At 41.2% G+C, this 27305-nt stretch overlaps 1 protein-coding gene across 3 annotated transcripts; it reads right to left on the minus strand.

The window, feature by feature from the left end:
- Positions 1-1379: 1379 nt before the first annotated feature.
- slc43a2a (solute carrier family 43 member 2a) lies at positions 1380-25578 on the minus strand. 3 transcript variants are annotated; one of them, XM_066658745.1, is made up of 15 exons: positions 25433-25578; positions 23010-23238; positions 17245-17467; positions 16909-16964; positions 16743-16819; positions 10128-10220; positions 9839-9972; positions 9413-9615; positions 7596-7739; positions 7338-7355; positions 6945-7068; positions 5813-5945; positions 5406-5479; positions 5190-5313; positions 1380-5025 (listed from the first exon to the last, which is right to left on the minus strand). In XM_066658745.1, exons 2-15 carry the CDS (start codon positions 23167-23169, stop codon positions 4864-4866), a joined length of 1725 nt encoding a protein of 574 aa, XP_066514842.1. In that variant the 5' UTR covers positions 23170-23238; positions 25433-25578; the 3' UTR covers positions 1380-4863. The 3 variants fall into 3 exon arrangements, with proteins under 3 accessions (XP_066514842.1, XP_066514872.1, XP_066514852.1); XM_066658775.1 differs by lacking the exon at positions 7338-7355; XM_066658755.1 differs by lacking the exon at positions 25433-25578 and having other exon boundaries at positions 23010-23469.
- Positions 25579-27305: the final 1727 nt, after the last annotated feature.

A 27305-nucleotide genomic window follows, 5' to 3' on the forward strand; every position in this document is an offset into this window, starting at 1 on the left:
TAAGAAAACCGGTCTGTCTGTATCTCTGTTTGAAATTGCAGTTCATAGAAAATGGCATGGAGCTGACTATTATTTCACACAGTAATTTCTTCATTAAAAAAACATGGACAGGTAAAAAATACCTTGACATTATCTGATGGGGTTAGAATAAAAGCGTTCATTCATTCATCGTGTCTAACTGCTTATCTGATTCAGGTTTGCCGTGGGTCTGGATCCTACCCGGAATCACTGAGCGTGGTAACACAACCTGGAGGGGGCGCCAGTCCTTCGCAGTAGAGTAGTATAGTGTCTCAATATATTGACTTAATGTCTCAAAATAATGAGATAGTATTTCATATAGAGATAGCAACTTAAATAAAAATAATAATAATAAAAAAATATTTGGTGCCTTTTTAATACTATTTTATGTGGCGGAAGCAGGCTTCCAGTGAGATCTGTGAGGCTGTCCAGATTTAAAAGATCTGATTTTTTCAAAGCAAGCAAAAATAAACTACCCTTCACCTAAAAGATCCAGTTCAAAGAATCGTCTCATTCGTGAACTCCGCATCACACTGTATCACACAGGGTCCCGGTTCTTCCTGTTCGTTCAGTTATTAATGTTTTTTTGTAACGAGATTCTTGACTCCACTTGTTTAAACAGCAGAAAACTACTGGGTGGAGTGAGTGTGCTTAATAAGACTTTTGAGTTTAGACTCGTTCTCGACACAAACCAGCCTATCCAGAGTAAACACACTAGACTGGTCTTCCTCCATTCTCTGTCAAACAGGTGTGGAGAATTTTTTTCTCAGCATGGAGTGTCTTTTGTTTAAAGGAGTAGTCGTCTATACACAGTTCTACTCAATTTAAGTATAAATGAACTTGCTTTTGAATGAAGTTTGTTAGTCAGATTATTCTTCTAAAAGTTCTGTTGTCAGTGGGTTGTTTTTCCTCTTTTATTTCCATATATTAACCAAATGGACTGGGAAAACTTTTAAAACCTTTATGTGCAATTCAAATACAAGGCAAGGTCTGTATGAAATATACATAGAGTAGAGCATGTATCCACCTGCACTTCTCTTATTGCCCACATTCGGCCTTGAATAATGGCACTGATGCGGTGAATCTGACTGCCTCAACCCAGCCTCAAGTTCCCCACTGTATGACCCAGCAGATATCAGGTGTGTTGTGGACTAAATCCAGGCCTAGTCTTCTGGCCTGCATCACACGTACCATGAACCAAGTCAAGCCTGGCTCCTCTGGCCCACACAACACTTACCAGTGCCATAACTGGGCTAAATATGTCTGCTGTATGTGCAGTACACATATGTGAATTTTCTTCACCAACACAAACATTCAGGCCACAAAAGACTAACACAGACACATTAATCAAATGACTTTGAGTTTATGTTTATTTCTAATATTTCATATTTTGTTGGAACAATGATCAAAAAATTAAAAACAAATGCTAAATAGTGATAAAGTAACCAAAATTCCATACACAGTATTGAGTCAAAATATTTCGATGCACACAAAACAGAAAAAAATGTGCTATAAAAAATCAAATAATAATAAAATCCGGCTACATTTAAATGACCCATACAATGTAATGTCAGAGTAAACATAATATAGATGTTACAGCTGATATTTCCTTATACATTTCTGCATCCTACAGTCATCTTCACATCAATGCATTTATCACTATCACTGTCAACAATCTGACATTCTCTCAAACAAAAAGACCAGGGGAACGGATGCAGGTACGATACACGATCATGTTATGAGTCAAAAAAAGGATTAACCTTTAAGGTATGGCAGTGAAAAAGTGCTGCTTCTCCCAGTCTGGGGTCATGAAGGTCGTACTCCCACATTCATTGCGCTTTAGTACAGTACTGCATTAATGAGAAATTCCACCTGCAATATCTAGGCATGGTCAAGTCAGTAAAAGCCGTCCACAGCTAATCTCCAAGTTGACGCTAAGAGTGTCAGACATTAAATGTAGGGTGTGAGATTTAACCTGTTTTTCTGCACAGCTCTGTTGTGTAGATGAGTGACAGAGGGGAAATAAAAATTGGGAAGTTTTCAATCTACTGGAAATCACAGTGAAACCCCTCCAGGAAATGAATCTATGTGATAAGATGGACGTATTTGAGGGGGAAAATATAAAAAAGTGCAAGGGTAATTGGTCATATACTCTACAATCATGCTAAACCTGCAAGCTGTTGTCCGTTTATGTACAGTAAGGGCACATTTTTCTTTGCTGAGTCTTCCAGCAACCTGACATGAATTTTAAGGTGCGCTAGTGCCATCAGTTTAATCACATCATTCATTTGCTAAGGCCTGGAATATTGGAGATGCCTCTCTGTAATGTTCATTTCTACAAAAGTAGTCTATCAGAGCTGTGGAAAAGCAGGTCTTTCTCGAAATAAACACTTACAAATGAAATCTTTGAGCAAAAACCCAGAACAACAACTTGAAGGTTCCTTAAATGACCATGGTCACCTAATCCAACACCTCCTATACCAATGTGACTGTTCATCCTAAAACCTTACGTAAACATTTAAAAGGGTTTTCACACTGTCCTCTTTAATGCCTCTCACAATCCTCTTTAAAAATACACTTTTTCGTTTTGGGATGCAAATGTGAGTCGTCTATGGCATTACTTACAGAACAATGATTAGCTACATTTAGGGGGTTAAGAGGAAAGTCATTTCAGTGATGGAAAGGTAACACCACCATGAAAAACTCATTCCAAACCATCTCTAATATGTCGTACAACATTATTTCTTTACAGGGGCACATGGAAGTGCTGAGGTAAATCATCTGAATTTAGGAGTTCAACACTAAACAAATACACTGGACTAATACAGCCATGAGATCGGCCACAAATATGTGGAACCAGAGAAGAGACACAGCAGAGATGAAGCACCTCTGTCTCCCTTTTTGACGGTCAGAGTAAATTCAAGTTTGTACTTTTTTTTTCTCTCTTTTCACCACACAGGGTGACTACTGCCACAAGGTACACACCGAGTACAAATACTTGACCATTACAGAAAAATTAAGTATATTTCTCTATGTCTTTTTCCTGTTTTTTTTTTTTTTAAAGCACCAATAAAAGTAAACACCATGGTAGGCCAACACCCTTGAGCACACACATAACTACTGTTTGGTTAAAAGACCATGTGTGTTAGTCATATATGGCTGTGTGTGTGTGTGTGTGGGGGGGAACAATATACAGTATAAATGTACGGATGCTCCACAAAGGGTGACATAAGCACTGTTACAGTTAGCCATGCTAAATCCTTAGATTCGTCGCAGCGAATGCAGACCGTTCTACTCATATTTCTTTACCAATATGCCATCTCTCTTTCTCTCTCCATAAACACACACACATATACACACACATGTTGTCATGAGATTAAAACAGAGTCATATTGCAGGTAAATACAGTTGACAATAATTATTACTAGCCTAAAATTTATCACAAAAAAATACATGAAAAACACGTGTATGTACACTTAACGTCATGCTAAACTGAGCAGATCATTTGGAAACACAATGATCAGTACATTACTACAATCTAAGAGTTGTGCAGTTATGGTGTGGCACATTATTGCTGGTGAAGTTTAGTTGGTTTCACTGTTTGTGAATCACTGAGGTGAATCAGTGAGTTTAACTCCCAACGCTGCCCCCTTGTGGCTGTTTGTTGTCAATTGACCAACATCAACTACACATATTTGAAAACATTAGCAGTGGTTTTCAAACGGTTCCTTAGAGCTCCCCAGATAGTCCATATGTGTTTGGTATCCCTGTAATCAACACACTGTCACAGAGCAGAAATGTGGACCATCCTGGGGAGCACTGCCTTGTGGCAAACATGACTACCGCAACATTCTGAATGGACTCACTCCATATACCCATATGTACCCGTGTGAAACACACTGAGGAATAAAATGAAGTCCATTTTGCAAGGGTATTGTATCCTGGTGCGTGTAGTTTTTGATTTTCCTGAAGTCTCCGCTATCTCATGATACATGCCAAACACTAGTAAAGCTACAGTGAATTCTTCTTAGGATGTCGATTATGCTGAGTGTGTTCTAGACACTTTTGCTTGACATGTTTTCATCTAAGTGCATGCAGCCGGTTTCAATCCTAATTCCATTCAGAAAAGATTGCCGTCTCATGCCCATGCCATTCAGAAAGACTGGACAATTCAGAGCAGGAGCTAGCATCTAATTGAACTGTAAACAGGGACCAGGTTGACCAGAGATGTTGAGTCCATACTGGCAAACAAAAAACATGGCAGAAAGCACCAGCAGCCGACCTTTTCTCTTCTAGTGAGTACTCTCTGTTTCCTGCATCTCAGATGCAAGAAGGACTGGAATAATGCTTGGAAATAATCAGGAAGTGTAGGAAGGGCCGTGTATTTTCTGTATGTTGAATAGAGCGTGCCTTTCCTTCCCTCTTTCCTGATGTGTTGAGCAGGATGGACATTGCCTGTGTGTGGCCTGTATCTACTTTACTGAGAAGCGTAACATGAGCTCTTCAATATGCCGTGAGCGTGTAAGAGAGGAGAGCTTTTGTGGCTTTGTGTTTCACAGTGTTCATCCAGCCCACTAAATAGTTGGTGTGTAAACACGTTGGGGTGGCACATTGTGACTTGAAACTACAGTTTAAAGTGTCTTCTGCTGCTTTGGCTGTGTATGTGTATTTGTCTATGAATAAGTGTGGCCCAACACAGGCGGAGGAGGGATGAAGGGAAGAAGAAGAAGAAGAAAAAGATGGACTCAAGTTGCTTGCAACTTTCATTCCACTCTTCTTTCCTTTCTCTTTCCTCCAGACTCTCTTTCTCTCTGGCTCCTGCCCTCTGCCAGATCTTGCGTGCGCTCAGACGAAGGCCTCAGAGTTGGTGCCGTTGTTGATCTGGACGTAGATTTTGGGGTCGTCCTCGCGTTCCTGTTTCTCTCGGCGGAGCTGATTGCCATAAAAGAGGAGGTAGCATGGCAGGCAGAAGCCTAGCATGCTGAGAACTAGCAAACCTACATTAACCTGCATAAAAAGAGAACATATTGTCTTTTAGTTTACACTCTTTTGCTTCGCTTTCCCTAAATTTCTAATAATTGCTGGTATTATTAATTTATTAAACCTTGACCATTATATCTGTTTCTCTTCATGTCAGTATCTGCTAATATAAGCATGGATTATATCCTCACCCAGAGAGGATCTCCCTCTAGCGGCCCCATCATTGCCATGAAGAGAGGCTGCTGCAGCAGAGCAAAGAGAGCACTGATCAGGGACTGCATTCCTGTCAGACTGCCGAACTGAGAGGAAGGGTACCTGCATGACAGAGCGAAAAAACTCACTCACAAACTGCATTCAAACAACCAAATACACCAACAAACAAATGTCCGAACACAAAATCTACTCACACAGCAGCATACAAGCCTCCCACAGCAGAATGGATGAAGCCTCTCACAATGGTGTGCAAAACGAAGGACAAAATCTGCAGAGAGAAAGAGCAATGTGTTTTGAATGTAGAATTACACAATAGCTCCTACATGTGTCTTGTGTTTTCCCAGTTTCCAAATATAGACTCTGTGATGAATAAATAATGATTAGGAAGCACGGGCTAATGTCTTGATATGGAACTGTAATACATTCATCCACAAGGGGTCGCCGCACCACTGCGCAGCCTCCACTGCAACAGCTGCAGTAACATGTGAGCTTGCTTTGCACCACTTCCTCCCTCGAGGGTTTTTAGTGTGTTGTGTTGTCCACAGGACTGTACAATACACTAAAATATATCGCCCACCTTCTAAATCTGTGTTTCTTTTACCTGGAGATGCAGATTGGGAACCAGGCAGGTTAGCCCGAAGCCCACCAGCAGCAGATTGGTGAAGATAAAGGCCCGGGTGGCGTTGCTGATCTTCTGAATCTTCCTGTCACGCTTTTTTGGCTGTGTGGGGTCCCTGTGAATAGAGGAAAAAGAAAACAGAGCCGATTTAATCATGGTTATGATAGATAACTGCATTAAATATAGTTTTCTCCATAATATCACTATCTAAAGAAAAGGGTTCCCTTAGTTTTGGGCCGTTTCCCACATGTTGTGAATGTACAGCACCAGTCAGAAACATGGACATCTTCTCATTCAATGGTTTTACTTAGTTTTTTTTAGTATTTTCTACGTAGCAAATGAATGTGGAAGACACTAAAACTAAAAGGAATACATATGGAATTATGTAGTAACCAGAATGTTTAATACTTTAGACACTTCACAGTAGCCCCCTGTTGCTTTGATGACAGGTTCACACACTCTCTCCGTTCTCTGTCAGCTTCATGAGGTCGTCACCTGGAACGGTTTTCAGTGAACAGCTGTGGCCTCGTCGAGAGTTCATCTGTAGAACCGCTCCCTTCTTAATGTGTCTGAGACTGTAACTGGGGTTGTGCAGAGGTAGGGGCTGGTACCCAGCTCTATACAGTGACTAGCTCTACTCCACCAATCACTGATTGAGATGTGTCCAAACATTTAATTGGTACTGTATATCTCAAAAATAGTGATTTTATAAGAGAAGGAAAAACCCTTCATAGTTTATAATCAAATACAATGTAAAAAGATATTTTTCCCAGTCATTTTGGAACATTTTTATTGGCCCATTCGTCATGAAATATTTACACAGTGTGAAGGATATCTGCTGTGTTCAAATGACATAATAAACTAAAAATCCACAAAAATGGAGATACATATTTTTCTTTAGAGAGTGATGATTAACTATGTATACTATACATTAATTACAGTGGGTTCCATAAGGGTTCTTTGGAGTGAAGCAATTCAAAAGCCACATTTGGTTGAACACTAAAGACATCCTCTACACATTGTAAAGGGACGATGGGAGGAATCTGTTTTTAAAAGTGTAGTTCATGGGTAAGAACGCCATGACTTGATGTTGAAGAGTATTTGTCCCACTCACTTGACTTGTTTCTCGTTCTCATCCTCACACTCTTTCAGTCTCCAGTCCATGACGTAACCGATCACCGGAGCGGTCAAGAGACAAAGCAGCTGCAGCACTCCAAAGATCGAGGAGTATGTGTCCACTGAGACAGACAAAACAGAGTCGGAGGGTAAGCAAAAGGATACAGGTTTATTAAAACAGCTTTGACATAAACGTAGGTGGGTGGATGGATGGATGGATGGATGGATGGATGGATGTTTTTGACATGTGCGTTGTGAATCAGAAGCTAAGGCACCGTTTCTAAATCAGAAATGAATCCGTTAGTGCTTTGACTTGACAAGGTGAATCAACATCAAAAAGAGGAGGCGACAGGGAAGAAAACGTAGGATGTAAATCAGCCTGCGGCCTTACCCTCTCGCATCTTCTGAACTGAAGTGGCATCAAGGAGCACGAGAGGAGGTCATGCAGAGGGACAGAGCACAAGACAGAACAAGAGGAGTTAGCAACGTGTGACTCACGCAGTGAGCAGAGCAGTGAACAACGCATCACAGGAAGTAATCTGACAGCTTCCAGACAAAACAGTCAAGCAGCCAGACATAACTGACATAAACACTGACATTATTATTTAGGTCCAATGTGTACGATGTGTTTAAACTAATTAATACACACCTGTGGTGAGGTCTTTGCTAGTGAAAGACTCCAGGATGCTGTTCATGGCTCCCATGTAGAAGATGAGGCGGAGCTGGGTGACACACATGGTGATGAGGCTGAGCATGAAAATGGGGCTGAAGATACTGCGCATGAATGACTGGGCTGTAGAGAGTGAAGGAGAGAGATCAGAAAGAAGGATTATGTGCTGTCACGCTTTAAACTGGATCCATATTTAGGAGATGACACGTCAAAAATGATTTGTTCAAGTCCAATTATTTAAAATAGGCATGTTAATATTTGGCATAATAATGTGGATCAATATAGAGCTAGAGCTAGCATCTGTGTTTATGTCGCTATAGACAAAGACACAAGCTGTGTTTATTGTTGGACGCACTGCAACAGATGCACACATTTTTAGACAAAGATGAAACTACTGACTGCTCAGAATGACACAATTAAACTGCTTTTTTTAATCAGTCTTTACATAGCAAATAAACTGAACTAAAAACCATGTTCCAAACAAAAAAGAGCAAATGAAAACGTATTAGAAATAACTGCTTTTTGTCTTCGAGGTTAAATGCTTTCCTAACAACAAATGACATCTTTGGAAAACTACTGCAGCTTGAACCTTGTGACCTTCATGACCTCAATGACAATGACTCTCCAAATGGAAAATAATTCTACAGGTGCTCTGAAGGCAAGGCAACAGCTAAACACCCCCATGGTTCATTACAGACTGGAAGTTTTTGGATAGTTAATAATTAAGCCAGTCTTTGAGCCATAAACTCACTGTTACTGGCGCTGGAAATGCTTTTATGACTGCCACTACTGTTGTGGACACTGTTTATTACCTAGTAGTTAAGGAATCTACCTCCTCACATTATTTTAATACAGACACATGCCTGTCTGATCACACACACACAGAGCTGCCATGACACAGAGGCCTACTGACAAATGAAGTGGAATCATGGGGGATTTAGAGTGTCGGAAGTAAGAACGGATCAGCATCATGCCTTCTTTTCCACAACCTCCCACAGTCTATAGACTTGGCTCCTGCTGAGGTGCTAAAGCAAATCAGGCCCTCTCCTGTAACTCGGCCCACTGCTGTCTGTCTGCCTTTGACCCTGTCTCCAGCCAGCTACTCACAGCTACTCCAGAGCTTCTAGGAACATGGTCCGAATTAATTGCATGGTCCATTTGGCATGAAAGAGCTCAACATGGGAACCCCACTGTGGGTTAAAGGGACAGAGGGGCTGTGAGGGCTTGCGTTTGAGAGCTGTTTGGACTAATTGTATGGCACAGATCTAGGTTAGCGCAGACAAAGGGCACACCATTTATCTGCATCTACAGCTGGTGTCTGACTTCAGTAACCCCATCATGCCGGATAGGAGCTGCTGGCTTTATTCTTAAATCTGACTACTAAAGGAATATCCCTTCATGTTAAAGGCACTCGCTATCTACACACACTCGTTATCCCTGCCTGCTTTCTTTGCGTGTTCCCCATTACGCCCTGGATCAGGATGCTAGGCCTAAGCAAAGAAGGGCAAGCCTTTGTAAATCACTTGGCTTGAGGGAACCTACTGGCAAAGTTCCTGAATTCTTTTTCTCCTGTCTGTCTGGACCAATGTTAGCTTGAATAAGACTAGCTCTTGGCAGTACTGCATAAGTTGCGTGAAGTCTGACCGCCCGTTTTGAAGGTATTTCTAAGTTGTGAGATCAGATTCTTTGGGGCTTGTAAAACTGTATTCATTTGACTGTAGTTCCAAAGATGATTAAGGTTATGCCACCAGCTTAAGCAGATATTATGAAGACATATGTAGAGACACAACACTTACACTCCTCCGCAGCCTTGCATTGCACCTCCAGGTCAACAGTGGACAGGCAGAGTTTATTTCCGTCCTGAGTGGCCAGCATATTGGGCTGATTCTTCATGGAGTTCCCAACGCTCAATCTGCGGCCCACAGTAGTCACCTGCCTGTAAAACTGCTTTCCAGTGATCTTGTGGTCAAAGCCCAGCCAGCTGAACTTGATCTTCACACTGAAGGAATAAAGATAGACAGACGGTGACACTAAAGACTGACGAACAGACAAGAGTCTGGTGAAGAACACCTGAGACACAGGTGAAAATCAATGATTCTGCCTGTTCACTCTCAGCCTACAAGTCCTTTGATTAACAGTGTACTGGCTAGTGATCAGGGAAAGATTTATAGAGCATAACCATTTATTAGTACTGGAGTGTACTGATCACAACAGTCACATACGTAAAGTCCATGTCCTCGGGTCCAGGGAAGGGCTCCAGAGGCCAGTTGAAGAAGCAGTTGATAAAGACCAGGCCAGCACAGCCAGCCCAAACCAACAAGATGGTGATAAATGCCACACCCAGGTCATAGATCACCTGCAACAGAATTATATATTAGTGTTTCATGCCCATAGGAGCTTTAGAGTAGTAAGTGTTATGACTCTTAATTGAACAATAAATGCAGTGATATGGTTTTTGTGGTTTACCCTTGTGAACATCAGTAGCTTGACTTTATCGTAAAAGAGTTTTACCTTAATGCCTGGGAATGTGACAGCAGAGGAGGCATAGGATCCAATCATGAGCGCGATGAAAGTGGAACGAAGGTCTCCAAACATATTTGGTAGCTAAAAAAACACAAAAGAGAGCATGTAGTGATCAGAAAAAGGAGCAGGAGGTTGAATACTTCATCAGGACTATTCTCTAGGAGGCTGCTGGGAAAACATTTGAGAAAACTTTTATTGCCGACTGGCTGTGGTGGAAGAATCAGATAGAGGATGAGTCTATAGCAAAATATATAACATAGCTATTTCTTTTTGAATTTACTTTTATGATGTGCCATGCAGCGGCACGGTGGAGTAGCAAGTAGTGTCTCTGTCACAGCTCCAGGGTCCTGGAGGTTGTGGGTTTGAGTCCCGCTCCGGGTGACTGTCTGTGTGGTGTGTTCTCCCTGTATCTGCGTGGGTTTTCTCCGGATGACTGTCTGTGAGGAGTGTGGTGTGTTCTCCCTGTGTCTGCATGGGTTTCCTCCGGGTCACTGTCTGTGAGGAGTGTGGTGTGTTCTCCCTGTGTCTGCGTGGGTTTCCTCCGGGTGACTGTCTGTGAGGAGTGTGGTGTGTTCTCCCTGTGTCTGCATGGGTTTCCTCCGGGTGACTGTCTGTGAGGAGTGTGGTGTGTTCTCTCTGTGTCTGCATGGGTTTCCTTCGGGTGACTGTCTGTGAGGAGTGTGGTTTGTTCTCCCTGTGTCTGCGTGGGTTTCCTCCAGGTGACTCTCTGTGAGGAGTGTGGTTTGTTCTCCCTGTGTCTGCATGGGTTTCCTCCGGGTGACTGTCTGTGAGGAGTGTGGTGTGTTCTCTCTGTGTCTGCATGGGTTTCCTTCGGGTGACTGTCTGTGAGGAGTGTGGTTTGTTCTCCCTGTGTCTGCGTGGGTTTCCTCCAGGTGACTCTCTGTGAGGAGTGTGGTTTGTTCTCCCTGTGTCTGCATGGGTTTCCTCCGGTGCTCCGGTTTCCTCCCATGCTCCAAAAACATACGTTGGTAGGTGGATTGGAGACTCAAAAGTGTCCGTAGGTGTGAATGTGTGTCGCCCTGTGAAGGACTGGCGCCCCCTCCAGGGTGTGTTCCTGCCTTGCTCCCAGTGATTCTGGGTAGGCTCCGGACCAACCACCGCCCTGAACTGGATAAGTGCTTACAGACAATGAATAAAAGAATGAATGTGCCATGCACTTTCCCTATAAGATTAAGTTGTCTTTTCAAAATAAATCAAACAAACATACACAATTTGTTGTTACAAGGTACACTGAAGGGCCATGGAAGTAAACAAAACATCATCACAAGAGGAGTGACGTGGGTTGAGGGGTTCTTCTTCAGATGTGACTGCATGATAGAAATATTTTTAGCAGCTGGGATGAAACACAGGAGAGCACTAGCTGTTCCAAAATGTGGGCTTGAGATAAACAACTGTCAGAAGGTTTTCAGACAGAGCTGAAGAAGGAATGGAAATGGAATAGGAAGATTAAAACAGAGAACAAATGATGAAAGAGAGGTACAAAAATGTCTATTTCTTCCATGTGCATTAAAAAGGATTTCTTTGATTTGTATAACATATACGTTATTTATGGCTGGTTTTATTATGTTTTATTAATGACAGAAGCATGTTCGGTATCCTAAACAACCTTCCTGTAAGTATGTACAGCACATCTCATAATGAGTGCTGACTTATGTAAATTCAGTCCACTACTTTGTTGCAGTGTTTTCTTCATGACTTCCATGAATCAGTGCAGTCAAACATATGGACAAACACTTCATGGAACTCTTGCTCTGGTATTGTTCTCAGTTCAGCTCGCTTTTCCAAGAATCTGTCCCTCCTACATGTTCTTCTGGCATCTCTCCATGCCCCCCTCCCCACTCCCTAAATCTCCTCCCACCACTCACACACATCCCACAGGCAGGAATGAGGACGTCACTCACTGCCTCCAATTAGAGGAAAGGTCATCAACACGAGGGAGAGCCAAAACATCCCAGAATGACACTAACAATAACAGTCATACACAGCGGCTCAATGCCAAATAAATGGCCTTAAAGGCTAAAGGGTCTGGTTTTGACCGGTGGGCTCCAGCGTGGACCCCGAGCTGGCAGAACAACTCAGGACCATATGAAGGACTTGGCAGAGTGGCAAGAAAGAGACCTATCACTGTTCTTATGCAATGCTGCAGAAAGCTGAGCGAGCAGTAAACAGCACAGAGAGTTCAAAGCACAGCACACTTGGACAAACAGAACATGCAAAACAAGGCGACCGGGCTTCACCACCACTTTAATCATATTTTTATTCCTTATTCATACAGCGCACAGTGCCACATGAAGCAGCAGGCAAAAAGACAGCACTGCAACAAACCTTCACCTGCACCTCTTACCAGCTACACATTGCAAAACCATTCACTTTCTAATAAAGCACCTAAATTCTCTAACAATAGCAATGCAAGCTCGACAGGTGCTTTTTAATCCTGATTAAAAACACATATGTTTAGACTAGCATAAGCCTAAAATATATTTCTTAATGGTTAGTAATTGCATTTTAATTTTCATGTCGATGTTGATGACGTTTTGCTATATTTTAATTATTTTCCTTTGAAAAAGTTTTTTAATCATTCATTCATTGTCTGTAACCCTTTTCCAGTTCAGGGAGGCGGTGGGTCCGGAGCCTACCCAGAATCACTGAGCACAAGGCGGAAACACACCCTGGAGGGGGCGCCAGTCCTTCACAGGGCGACACACACTTTTGAGTCGCCAATCCACCCACTCTTGGAAACCGGAACACCTGGAGGAAACCCACGCAGACACAGGGAGAACACACCACACTCCTCAGGAACCCACAACCTCCAGGACCCTGGAGCTGTGACAGATACACTACCTGCTGCTCCACTGTGCTGCACAATAATTATTATTATTACTATAAAATAAAAATGTAATGTGACTGATGAAAACACCACTCTGTCATGACATTAAAAACAACACTACCATAGAATTATCAGTTTGTGTTTTATCTGAATGGTCTCTCAGTGGAAATGGGTTCATTGAACTGCAGCCCAGAATAAACATGGTTTTATTTGAACTAGACTATTCATGTTCAGTGGAAGCACCGGTCTGCACTCAGGGACACAGAGGCTAATTTTGGACTTGTCCCACCCTGAAGGCTTTTGTTTGGAATCAATGTTCAAATACAGTGAAGTCACCAGGTGTACTCGGTGTAAGCTGAGGGCCTTTCTCCACTAACATTTAAGCCATTTATTGTGATGTCTCCAGGAGAGAACAAAAAAAAAAAAACAAGTTTAACTTCAACATTTATCCAAAAAAAATTTAAGAATTTGCAGAATATTTAATAGCTTTGTCAAAAAAAAGCAACATGCAAGTGATAGAGAAGAAACAATACCCTTTGCAACAGATAAAAAAAGTGCAGTGTGGCTGTGTATTAACGAAATCAAATGCTTGGTCACCCCCTCCGCTCTGAACAACAAAAGAACACAGTAAAGTGCCAGTTCCTCTCACTTCTCGCCACTTCAACAAGGAGGATGTTACATTGAGGAACAGAATGAGTCATAGTCGTGCTGTAGGGAACAGGGCGGCTAAATCTCCGGGACTAGCCACAGGCTTGGAAAGACAAAGAGGGAAACGAAAAAGACAGAGATGTGAGTACACAGGTATTAAAAGAAACCAGCAGCTGACTGGTAGAAACTAGTCTAATCTTGGACTGACAGACCTGAGTCAGAACGAGACGTCAGGCAAACGACAATGATGTTAACAGCATGCTTTAATGACAGTCTCCGGTCACTGTTCTTTGGATAAGACCATTAAGTGCTCAATCTGTCTTCATTACAAAGGCTCCCCAGACAAAGCAAAGTTTGTCACAAACATTAGTGTGCAGCTACGTGGCCCCCATGGGCCCAGTGAATCAACATGATATTTAGATCAGTGCCAGAAAGACTGAACACATGACAAGAGCAGCTTCTCTCTGAAAAACAGCACGGGGGTGTGTTGTTTACAAGGTGTACTGGACGTGTCTGTGTCTGTTTCAATCTGGAGCTATTATTACCAATACCAACTCAATCTGCCCCCTTAATACTGTTGCTCTCTCTCTCTCTCTCTCTCTCTCTCTCTGTAGGAAAAACAACAACAAATAGTTTTAAAGCATGACTACTCAAATTTAGCCAATTTTCCCACAAAAAACATATTGTGAACTTGCTTCAAAAACAATGCTGACAGAAAAATGACCTTACTGACAGTCTGAAAATTATAATAAGAAATATTTGCTTTCATTTTCTACATTAAATACACTTGCACTGGATGAGACAGCGTGCGCACAGAGGGTGTTAATCTTATGAACATAAGAGAAATGGGGGTATTGAGGTCAGAATACCAAAATAGGAAGTAAGGCTGGGGGGAGGGTAGAGAAGGGAAGGGACTGTCCGGCCATTAAACAGAGACAGCTGAGTCAGAGTCCTGAGAACAAGACCAGGGTGCAAGGTGAGCAGAGGAAAGAATCTCTCTCATCTCTCACCCTCTCGTCATTTACTACTTGCTATTCCCACTTGTTTACTGCAGTTAGTAGCCCACACATAGTGCTGGATGTGCACAGTGAGAGACAGATAGGAGAGAGAGAAAGAGAGAGAGGGAGAGAAAAGGGCAAGCAGCCAGCTGATGGAGAGAGCAAGAGGGAGTACAGCAGGAAAAACAAGCAAACAAAAACCTGAACAAATGGACAAGAACAGGGACAACATAAACATGATTTATTTTCTGATTATGTTAAATTCTCCTCCTAAATATTGGTGTTTTTTCCTGTTTAACTCATAATGCATCACGCCATACTCCTATGTATGTATTATTTTGTGTACTATTATGTTTTGAGCCATGGCCGTCATGAACATAGCAACTCCTCACAGACAGTCACCCGGAGGAAACCCACGCAGACACAGGGAGAACACACCACACTCCTCACAGACAGTCACCTGGAGGAAACCCACGCAGACACAGGGAGAACACACCACACTCCTCACAGACAGTCACCCAGAGGAAACCCACGCGGACACAGGGAGAACACACCACACTCCTCACAGACAGTCACCCGGAGCGGGACTCGAACCCACAACATCCAGGACCTTGGAGCTGTGTGACTGCGACACTACCTGCTGCACCACATGTGCCGCCCATCATTAATTGTACCTATTTATTATGGAAAGGTTTCCATTTTAACCTGCCTCTAGAACAACAAAACCAGGTGACAAAGTGTGGCAAAGCAGAGAAAGAGGCTCCTTCAGTAGCTCTAACCTCAGCCCCTGAGCCGTTGTGCTAAACAGACAGTTTAAAGCAGCCGTGGAGAGCTGCACAGCTGCAATAACAAAGCAAAATGCCGTGTAGGGCGCCTTTGCACACACATTAACAGATATGCAAACACACTTTTTCCACCTCTCACAGTCTCCCTTCTGTCAGACTTGCACCCCTCCTCATGTGCAGACAGAGCACACACACAGACACGGTTCAAGCGGTGACATGCTGAAGAGATGAAACAGATCAACAACAATAAGAGGTCGACAAACTGGTTGTGGCATTAGACTTCTTGCGTAAACACTGTATCTACACCGGTATTATTCATAGTGTGTTATTTATTTATTCCTCAACGCAGGTCTGCACCTGTAGAACTTCTAAAAATATACAGTACCAAGTAAAAGATTGGACACACCTCCTCATCAGTGATTGGTGGAGTAGAGCTAGTCACTGTAGAGAACTGTGTACCAGCCCCTACCTCTGCACAACTCCAAGTTATGGTCTCAGACACATTAAGAAGGGAGCGGTTCTACAGATTAAGTCTCGACGAGGCCACAGCTGTTCACTGAAAACCGTTCCAGGTGACGACCTCATGAAGCTGACTGAGAGAACGGAGAGAGTGTGTGAAGCTGTCATCAAAGCAACAGGGGGCTACCGTGAAGAGTCTAAAGTATGAAACATATATTGCTTTGTTTAACACTGTTTTATTTACTACATAATTCCATATGTGTTCCTTCATAGTTTTAATGTCTTCCACATTCATTTACAACAAAGAAAATAATAAAAAACTAAGAAAAACCATTGAATGAGATGTGTCCAAACTTTTGACTGGTACTGTATGTTAATCTTTTAATGAAAATCAAGGCCTGTCTTTATCTTTATTGTCAGTGGTTTAGTGTTGACCTTAAATGTATCTTTGAACAGTATTTGTATAACAGCATTTCTGAGAATGTGTTAGAACTTGAATCTTAAACCATATACTATTTAAACCTAAAGCTCCACAGCAGGTTTCAGAGTAAGTAATAAATGAAAAGAATGCAATTTAAAGGCTTACACTCTATCAATATCTCCCTTAGACCCAGGCTGTTGGTCTCCATTTTAAAGTGCACAACTGCAGAGCCTGCTCTGTCCACCCCAAACATTAATACATCATGATGCAATGTCTTTTTATGGCTCCTGTATGAAGCCCAGTGCTGCTGCAGTGTGCAGACAGGGTCACATATCTGGTGTGTGAGAAGTGTCCTATGTACATAGGACGTATCCAGACACTCACAGGCCCCTTCCAGCACAAAAGCACATCTAGAACAAAGATGGCAAGAAAAATATAACTCACCGTGAGAGAAGTGAAAGTCATGCACATTCCCCCAAAGCCGTTCAGTGCAAGGGCAAAGAATATCAGCACGGAGAGGTCTGCAGGAGTTAGAAAAACATGGTCTTAGATAAAGAGGCCATGCACAATGAATGGGTTGATGGTATTGTGAAAAACATTGTGTGCATACTTCTAGGATTGCTGGCTCCATAGGCAATCAGGATACAGGAGAGAGCGAAGGAAGCGCTGCAATAACAGAGATTTAACATTAAAAGAGAAGTCAAGTTAGGCTCTACATTATCATACTGTTAACTATTACTTGGAATCAAAATGTCCTACATTAACTTCTTTACAAGTTTTTACATGTTTATCTTTCTACTTTCATGACATGACATAATATGATCACAAATGTTTCACTATACATTTTAGTTCTTTTGTTTTTTAAATTAAATAGATTTTAAAGACATTTCGATAAAAAAAAAGTACATAATTTGTGAGTTTTCTACAAACCTCCACAGTTCCTCACCTGCCCAACAGGCGGAGTTTACGCGGGCCGTATTTGTCCATGACGATGCCCAGTGGCAGAGTGATGGCACTGAGGAGGAAGGAGCCAATAGTGAAGGCCAGATTCAGCATCTCGTCCTGCTCTTTACAGATAGGCCAGCCATTCATGTCCTGGAACTTTTCACCGTCCTTCACTTGCGTTGTTCCATTGTCCTCCTCAGACGTGTTTTTCATCGTACTGTTATCTAATCGGTCAGAAGCACAGGGGGAATCACAAAACCAGAGTGAGCATCAAAATATTTAATAATAATTTCATTCATTCAACGTCTGTAACCCTTATCCAGTTCAGGGCGACGGTGGGTCCAGAGCCCACCCGGAATCACTGGGCACAATGTGGGAACACACCCTGGAGGGGGCGCCAGTCCTTCACAGTGTCAGTAATAATTTGGGAAGTAGAGTTCAATACCCTTTACTTATCCTTTAAATAAACCAAGGCCTTGGAATTTAACAAAAGGATATGACACAAACATTTAAAACTGAGTTATTTTATACAGTGCATTCGAAATGATTTTAATACTTAAATAGCCAGGACTCGCTGACAGATCCAAATATTTATCACACATGTGATCATCGGTACAGCCAGTCTGCTCTGTGGCACATTGAAGCTATTGAATTATAAGACTTAGATGTTAATAAGCTTGGACTTTTAATAAGTAAATGGTCTGGTTTATTATAGCTACAGCATGAATTCACCGGTTCAAGTTACACCTATACGTGCTTGGGTTTCCATATCAACGTCAGCAGTCAGCAGCTCACATGGAAAAAACCCCTGGGCTAAGTGAGGTATTCTCAGCAAACTTCAAAACATCAGGACTGTGCAAGAGGAAATATATTTGCAAAAGCAGGTCGACCACCTTTCTCTTTCTTTCTCTCTCAAGCTGTGCTCTAGGGCTCTGATAGGCAAGTAGCCAGGAAACATGTAGAACGTTCAGACAAACAGACACAGTCTATAACAGTAAACAAGCGGCAGAAATAGCATAACTGGTGTCTGCATGAACCTCTGTGAACTCTGACTCTCCAAAATAAACAGTCACCTTACACTGTTCACTCCATAGCTACCTCAGCTCACTTACATACCCATATTTCTGTTCACTTCACTCCCTCACTGTGCTGTTTTGACCAGGGGATCATCATATTTAGGCTTTGGGGTTTATTTGACCTCAAATAAAGGGTATTATGATATCTGTGGTGAAGTGTGAGTTGAGGAGATAGGTCCTATTTTATGCGTGTGTGGGCAAGCTCCACCATCTTTAGAACATAAGAGACAGATTGCCTTTGTGTTTCTTGGACTGAAAGAATTATGTTGAAAGTGACAGACAAACAGCTTGTGGAGAAAGACTTGATTTGCTGCTTTGAGATTAGAGCAAATGGATCAGGCTAATCAGCTGGTTACTAGAAAACAAACAGCAGCTGGGCTTATGTGGCTTTTGCTGAGTAATGAAGGGGCACTGAGCTGCACTGAGTCAATAAAGAGAAGTGGTCTGTGTAGCTTGAGGGCACCCACACACAAACAGGGTCTTAACCGCTTCAGTTAACGCACTGATACTAAACACATATCACTTGGACACTGAGACTGTTGTTTACAGTGTTATAAGTCACAGCCTGATGACTTGAGTGTGTTGGGATTTTTTTATTCTCAAGGTTACACAGTTTTGTGGAGGGTGGGCTTCAGGGCTTAAATTGTCTTTAGCACATGTGCATTATGAACTATAAAACAGGACTAAATTATTTATATTATTTGGGGATTATTCAGTAAGGTTACATACACTTTTTCATAACACCTTTACGTAAATTATTCCTTAAGGAGCCATTAAGAGGTTTTTTGGGAGCCAACAATTATTTTGAAGTATCTGATTTTTCAAAAGAGCATTACAAAAGCCCTGAATGTATTTGAATATCAAAGAGACAGATGTTTGGATAGAGATGACAGGACATTTTACAAGAAGAGGAACCACATTAGAGTATCCTTTAAATAATCAGAGGCCTGTGATGAAACAGGATTCAGTCAGTGACAGCTGAGAGACAGCAGACATTTTGCCTGATGCACAGAGATCACTCTGCTGGTGTTGGTATTACCAGGAATACCGTGTCACCATTCTATCATGTGCTGATTTAAGTTAACATAGACGCAGATAAAGGGGGAAGGGAGGCTGTAAGCATTCAGACGGAGAAACATGTGAGACAGGAAGATGATAGTGATGAGCTAATCACAAATCAGCACTACTTTCATGTCCCAGTTTTAGTCACGTTACTATTGACGCACTGTGTCCAGAATCACTGACACAGCCAAAAATCTGGGCACAGACCAGTGAAAACTAGATTTCAGCCTTGGGTGGGCCAGGAGAGAGATTTTTAATATGAAACTTGTCCTACGTTTCTTTAGGGGTCCATCCAAATAAAGATAAACTTTACTTTACTAAAAGTAAAATGAACATTGATATTTATCTCCCACATTCTATGAAGAATCAATTCTGGCACCTTGACTTTCAATAGTTTACTGAAGGACAATCTTTTTCAAACTTTGACTATGTTTGTATGTGTTAAGCCAATCTGAGTCTAAGCCTTATATACATACGTATCGCCTTCATTCAAGCTCAATAGAACATTAATAGCACATGCAACAGACGATGGTAACAAAGAAGAAGAAGAAGAAAGAAGTGGGTTAAATTAGAACATATTTAACATGTGATCTATAAATTCACACAGACTCACAAGCTCCCAACTCTACCCCAGCAGATAAGTGAGACAATAGCATATGGCTGTGCCTTCCTTTGGCTTGGCACCACTTTGCCAGAGTGAGTCTAATGATGACACGTGCAGCTAGGTACAGTGGTGCACTGCAACACATTAGTGACTAAAATACCGCTGCTAAAAGTCTCTCGTTACAAGAACAAGTGAAAATGCCTTTTGAAGTGACATTGGCATGTGACCCACGTTATGTGTATCTTTTAATCATTTTAAAAAGTTTTAATTAATCTCCCTGAATGTACACCTTCTTTATGCAAGTGAATTATCTTATATTTCCTCAGAAATATCTTTTTGAAAAAAGATAACATGTAGTTAATGGCCATTTTCAGTGGAAATGTACAAATCGCTTTTCCAGAAAAGTGGAATGCAAAAGGGTCTGTGAGGTGTTATTTCTGTTTAAGCTTTATTCAAAAAATGTCCAATGTTTTCACAGAACAACAGCTGTCTTTTGTTATATAAACACATAAAATTCGACGCCTGCAACAAATTCTCAAAAACGTTGGGACAGAAGCATAATTACCACTGTGTTACATCACCTTTCCTTTTAATTACATGGTTGGATTATTTGGGAACAGACGTCAGTAATTGTTAAAATCCTGCAAGGGGAATTTTTGTGCATTCTTGCTTGATACGAGACTGAGACCGCACCACAGTCTGTGGTAGACGGTGCCTAAATCTCCTCTCCATGATGTGCCATAGGAGACAGATCTGGACTGCAGACAGGCCGGTCAAGCACACACACTCTGTGTCTATGAAGCCATGTCTTTGTGGCACAAACAGAATGAGGCCTGGCACTGTCCTGCTGAAATAAACATGGACCTCCCAGGAGAACATGTCATCTTCATGGCAGCACAGGTATCTCTACAATCCCTATGTTCTCCTTCACTTTAATGAAAATTCTCACATATGCTGTGGTCACCCACACCCTATACCATGAGATGTTGTCTTTTGCACCTACTGCTGATTACAATCTGGATAGTCCCTTTTGTCATTACGAGGAGAACACAACCTACATTTTTTATGAAAACATTATGAAACATGGACTACAACAACAACACGTTTTTTCTTACAAAGAGTGAACCTCTGTAGAACACAATAATGATACCATCACCTATTACCAACTGTCCTGCTTATTATGCTATATTTTATAACTCCAATATTATTTTTAATATACTTGAATATGTTTTCACTCTTTTTTTTTTCCTTCCCAACTCAAAATCTAAATTAGTTTTTAGTGCATTTTAAACAATATCACTATTTTCTGGTGTCGTTTTATGTTTGTGGACAGACATATGAAAACATGCCAAGTCTTATATTTACAAACTAGCTGTTCTGTAAATGTGAATTCATTATGAAATATGATAATCATTTCCTTTAAAAATAGTAAGCCATTGGGAAACATTGGTGACTGCTACTCTGCTTTGTGAGGATTTAGAAACCCGTGTCCCCTTCTAGAGTTAAACACAATCAAATAGAAGGTGCCTGTTTTTACTGAGAACTCAAAGAACAGCTTTACATGAGCTTTCTCATTCTCTGATGAAAATGAAGACTGTTCATCAAAGGCAGACCTTTAAGACCCATAGACAAATAAATACACTGGTTCTGTTAGGGGAGGTCATGTGTTGCTCTGTTTCTTCTGTTTTTTTCTGTCTGTCCTTTCAAAACACTGCCTGAAGTGTCTTTCTGACTGACACAAGCCCTGCTTCAGCAGAGGAGGGGCTCATTCGGCCCAAGTCTTCAAGATCCCAGAGTAAAACAGTAAAAGGAGAATATGTGAAAAGATCTAAATCTGAATTAACAACATTGAGAAGTCAAGTTTACCTACTTAGAATGGAGTGTAAATATTTTCATTTCTATTAATTTGGTAGTCAATGCTGTTGAATAAAATGATGATTTAACACATAATTCAGTATATGTTTTGTCTGAAGCACACTTCATGTATTTGATTACACTCCAAATATTTAAAAGGGCAGTGTAGATTGCTCTGTGTGGTCTAATCTGTGAAGGGATGAACACATACTGCACATGTGCATTCAGTGACAATGAAGTCTCATCTACAGGTATGAATGGAAAGGAGTTGTCACTGTCCTGTCGATTTGTAAGTGCTATCTTTTTCACTGTTCCACTCTTCCATGTTTCTTTTATATGTGAGTAAAACACTGTGACAAACAGATGTAGCGGCACATAGCAGTTATTCGACTTAAACAGCCTGATCTCTATTAAGTTGTTTTCTCTACAGATTAACTTTGTGTGACTGAAAACAACAACATGCTGAGACCTTGCCTAAACACCCTGATCCACAGCCAGCGTGTAGGTCCAGCAACTACTAATGAAATCCAAAGAATATAAGCCCATTTAAAGCAGCTGAATGCAGCAAAGACTCTTTAGTTCAAGTGCAGGGTATGCCAGCCAAGGCCCGTGATGCCTGCTGGACCTCCTCGTTTCCTCGTTTTTCATGTTTCCTTTAATAAGCTTGCTTTCTTAATGTGGTGCTCGTATTACATTAAACTGCATCCACTCAAGCAAGGACTTAGTGATGTGATTATAACAGTCGACAATCCTAACTGTGCGAGATTCAAGATAACAAGGTGCAGCCATTTGAAATTAGTGGGAGCTGCAGGTGGGATTGTGCAATTAAGGTGAATCAGCATCTTTGTCAGAGCATCTATGGGGAAGTACACTCAAAGTTTGCGATTACAGGTAGCCTACCACATATCTCACTATAAAAAGTTGCATTAATGAGTGCAGACTGATGAAAACAAATACATCTCGGTAATGAACCCACGCAGTAAAACTGTACAGTCACCTCAGTGTAACTCATGCAAATCTGCCCCCTAGGGTGGGCTTCTTTGTTGTCAGAAGCCTGATTCATGTGTATTTCTGACACAAATTGTGCATTAAGCATTTTCAGGAAGCAGCACTGTAACATGAATCAGACACAATCATATCCTCATGTCTCACCTTTGTGTCCTTTCTTACCTGGTTCTTTGCAGAGGAAGGAGTAGAAGCCCTCTGATTTCAGCATGATGAGCAGTGAGCCCCATCCTAGGAGCACAGCAGAGAAGAGCAGGTTCTCTATCACTGCCGTCACTGCCATCCACCAGCGGCGAGAAAAAGCTGTGGCCAGCGAGGGAGCCATAATGCTGGAAACTATGACAGGCAAAAGCTGATGATACAGGGAAGGTCTTCAAAGCTTTGGTGGTTAAACCTGTAAAACCCAGTTTACAGTTAAGGAGACAGCCCAACACAACTGTCTATTATTTTGGCTGGTGCCATCAAACATTGAAGAATGCCTGATGGTTTTCATCATGATGGTATTCCAAATTGTTCATTAAATGTTTCAAGAATTACAAAACCTGAGGAACCAGCCTTGTGTAATTATTGTTATTATGAACCACAATAATGAGGCTATCATTACTAGTTAAGAGTATCAGAAAAATATCCTCATATATTTGCTCTTTTAAGAATACTGTTTAAACGTGTTTAGATATAAGAAAAAAAGTCTTTTTCGATTAAACTTTTTTTTAAATAAAGATAAATATTTTTTTCCTATAAAAATGAACCTGTGTAAATAAGTAATTTACTTTTTGTACCTGTTCTTATTTTAATGCTTTTCTTTTTGGGTACATTTTTGCTTTAATTTACCAATAATCTTTTAATGTTCTTAATGTTTTTACTTCATAGCGATTTTTATTTTCATAAAAAAATACGTGCTGACCATACATTAAAACATAAACCGAATGTCTGAGCACATATTTATTCGTTTTTACACATGAAACGTCGTGTTTAAAATGCGCTTTGTGTCACCTAACCTACTTCTTTGTTCCACTTCTTCAAAAACAGCTCATAAACAGAAAAACAGCTGAGTTCCCAAACGCGTGCTGCTGGCTAGCTCCGCCTTTATCCCGCCCACGCTGAAAGCTGATTGGTTGTCGGTGTTTTAATCGGTCTCCTATTGGCTGTATGGTAAACCGTTACTGAGATCAGGTCCACGTGAAACCAAGATTCAGCCGGTTCGAACCAGTGCGGCGCGAGACTACAGCGGTATCCTTTGTGCTGCTAAACAACAGTTAACGGATAGCAGTCAAAAACACACTCCAACGTTAAAAGTCATCCCTGATTTTGCATTTACGCCATCTTGCTTAAAAGAAAAGCAAACGCGTGTTGAAACTGCCTCAGCAATTACAAGAGGAATGGGAAATTCAAACATGACGCTTAGCGATATTATATGTGAAAACAGGTCCCGCATTCTTACAATATATCAGACAGAGTAAGTTTGAATGTCGTGTCGAAATGTCGGGATGTACGTTAATATTATGCGGTATCCTGCGGGGAAATGAGCAGCCTTAAAACTGGTCTGAACTGGCCAGAGTAATCAGCGCCTCCGCCTCTGAAAACCCCTCCACCCTCACACACATATCTCCCATCTGGACTACAGCTGTGTCGTTCACTACGGAATCGACTCCTTGAACACTCTTTTAGTTGAACTTTGGGAACCGACTCACCAGGATAAGCATATTTATTTAGTTGTTAGTCCGTTAGTAAATTAAGACTAAGTTTTCTTTAAAGCTCTGTAGATCTATTTGTAAGTTAATGAAAGCAAAGATCTGGAAGGCAATTGCCGTTTTTAAAGATTATTGTAAAGAATCGACTCTTATTTGTGATCTGAGGCAAATGATCTAAAGAATCAGTGAAAAGGGCAGGAGTGTACATCATTCTACCCACTACCGTAGAGTAGAGATAAAAACACTGTGTACTTCCTGGTTGTAATCCGAACACAGGCAGTGCTTTGTGTGAATTTGATCGTTTTTTTAAACACAGTGTAGGAGAAAAACCGTGCATTTATTGGTGAAGACTCAAACCTTCTTCAAATTGTAACTGCTATGTGTGTGTATATATTTATATATATGTATATATTTGAATAAACCGCTGTGCGAACCCGTAACAGGCTGTTAAATGCTGGTTTATATTTATAACGGGTTATATTTATACGTCTAATCATTAGGCTAGTGGAGCACTTATGCTACAGTTACTGTATGTATGCCTTTGAACCGGATGTTCAGCATTTAATCGTTTTTCACATCTCCACACCTCTGAAAAAAGTTCAGGATTCATTAAGCACTATTTCATAAAGCCCGTCATTCCCGGAGCTCCCACTAAACCCTTCAGATTAATGTGTTCTACCCCAGCGTCTGCTGTTTTTGTTCAGAGCGATGCTCAACGTAAAATATCGGCTTTGTAACTCGATGTCATGCAGAGTACAATTATTTTTCATCTTTAATACCAATGTACCACAAGAAATCAGACATTCAGGTGTGATGTCATCCTTCATTATGAGTCGCACAGTCTCCACACAGCCTCAAGTTACTGCAGAGCATCCCCACAATAAACAAAAGTCCTACCTGTTTATCCCTCTCCTCCACACGTCTTCTCTTTTGAACGCGAATGTCGGGGATAGACGAGTGCTCTTCTCTTGTTATGGCTGTGGTGTCTTCGTACGAATATATTTCTGCACATCCATCTCCGTTTGCTGTTTTTATATTTGCACCAGCTCGCTACACAAACAAGCCAACTTCGCCATTGGCTGCTTCCTGAGCTAGAGACGAACGCAAACCAATCAGCGCGCGCCCTCCGTGGATCTAAACACGAGACATCATATTTTACTCCGTGTACTCTCCTCCTGAAACAAGTTTCCCATGAAACAGCTGTTTACTGTGATGTGAACGCCGTTCCTCAGGTTTCTGTTATTGTGTCACGTGTTGTGGTTCAAGGATAGTCTCAGACTACTTTACCTTTCCCTTTAACTCCTAACAGTAAACTAATTAAACTGGATAAAAATAATCTTCACATGAATGTGCTTTGGAAATAATTACCTGATATATATATCCATCTGACACACAATTTATAGTGTTTTATATGTTAAGATATCAGGCTTAATTAAGTAGTAATAGGGGCAAGATATAAATATCTAAAGGTCTGGTCTTTTATAATTTTCAGAACATCTACACCATCAACACTACATTGGTGCTGCTTGGACAAAGGTGCAACCGCATTAACTGTGTGTGTGTGTTTTGTGTGTGTATATATATATATATATCCATCCATTATCTGTAACCGCTTATCCAATTTAGGGTCGCGGGGGGTCCAGAGCCTACCTGGAATCATCGGGCGCAAGGCGGGGAATACACCCTGGAGGGGACGCCAGTCCTTCACAGGGCAACACAGACACACACACACACACATTCACTCACACACTCACACCTACGGACACTTATATATATATATATATATACAGTTTGAGGATAAGGAAAAGTAATGTCAGAAAGAAAAGCATTGTACCGAAGAGAACTTGAGAAAAACAATGGACAGCAGGGCACTACGGCAGAAGAGCTCCCAACACACAATCGCCCTCTGGTGGTGCAGTTAGGTCACTACATATTAAATCCAGTTCTAGCGATAGTCCTATCAACAGCAAGCTTTAATAGCTGTAGAAATTCCAGATAAAGAAAAAAAAAAACACTCAAGTGAGTGCTGTGTCAACAACAATTACAAACCCAAAACATGTGCTTGAGAGAAAGTAAAAAAATAATTAAAAATGTCCACGTATTTAACAGTACACATCCATTTTTAGATAACTTTGTTTTGGATTTATTAACCCAATATATTGCACAGGAACGATTTGGCAGTACAAGGAAAACTAGAATTATCTCGGTTTTTGGGATTAGTAGCAAATACTTTGCATGAAGGATTTGTATTGATCTGTTGGTCATAGGAAGCTTAGAATCAGAAAAAAAGCAGTCAGCTTTGCATCTTGGAGGTGTTTACAGGACAATGGAAAAGCAACAATGAATACTGGTTTGTTCATTATGTAAATTAGCCCATTGTTTAGTAAAAAAATAATAATCAATAACATTTGAAATAGAAATACCCTTTGACCGGGGGGGGGGGGGGGGGTGAAGGGGGGTGACGCGACTGCGTGCTCTTATTTTGTGCATTGCCTTTTTTGTCTGTCTGCCGCACGTGAGTAGAAAGTGATATGTTTCCTCTAAGGCCACTAAGGGAAACCCGTTTACAGTGTCTTAGTTCCTTTCAGCAGCTGGCAATGCAACATATGTGAACTCTCAAGAGAGATAATATCCCACACACTCCTGCACTAGTGCTTTAGCACATAAACACACATTTATTCACTGTTCTACATCAAATACAGTTGTTTATATGGCTGTGACAAAGGACGTAATAAACTGTAATTACTCTAATGTACTACAGGGTTCTACA

Source organism: Hoplias malabaricus, chromosome 1 (assembly GCF_029633855.1).
Source record: "Hoplias malabaricus isolate fHopMal1 chromosome 1, fHopMal1.hap1, whole genome shotgun sequence".
Lineage (NCBI taxonomy): Eukaryota > Metazoa > Chordata > Actinopteri > Characiformes > Erythrinidae > Hoplias > Hoplias malabaricus.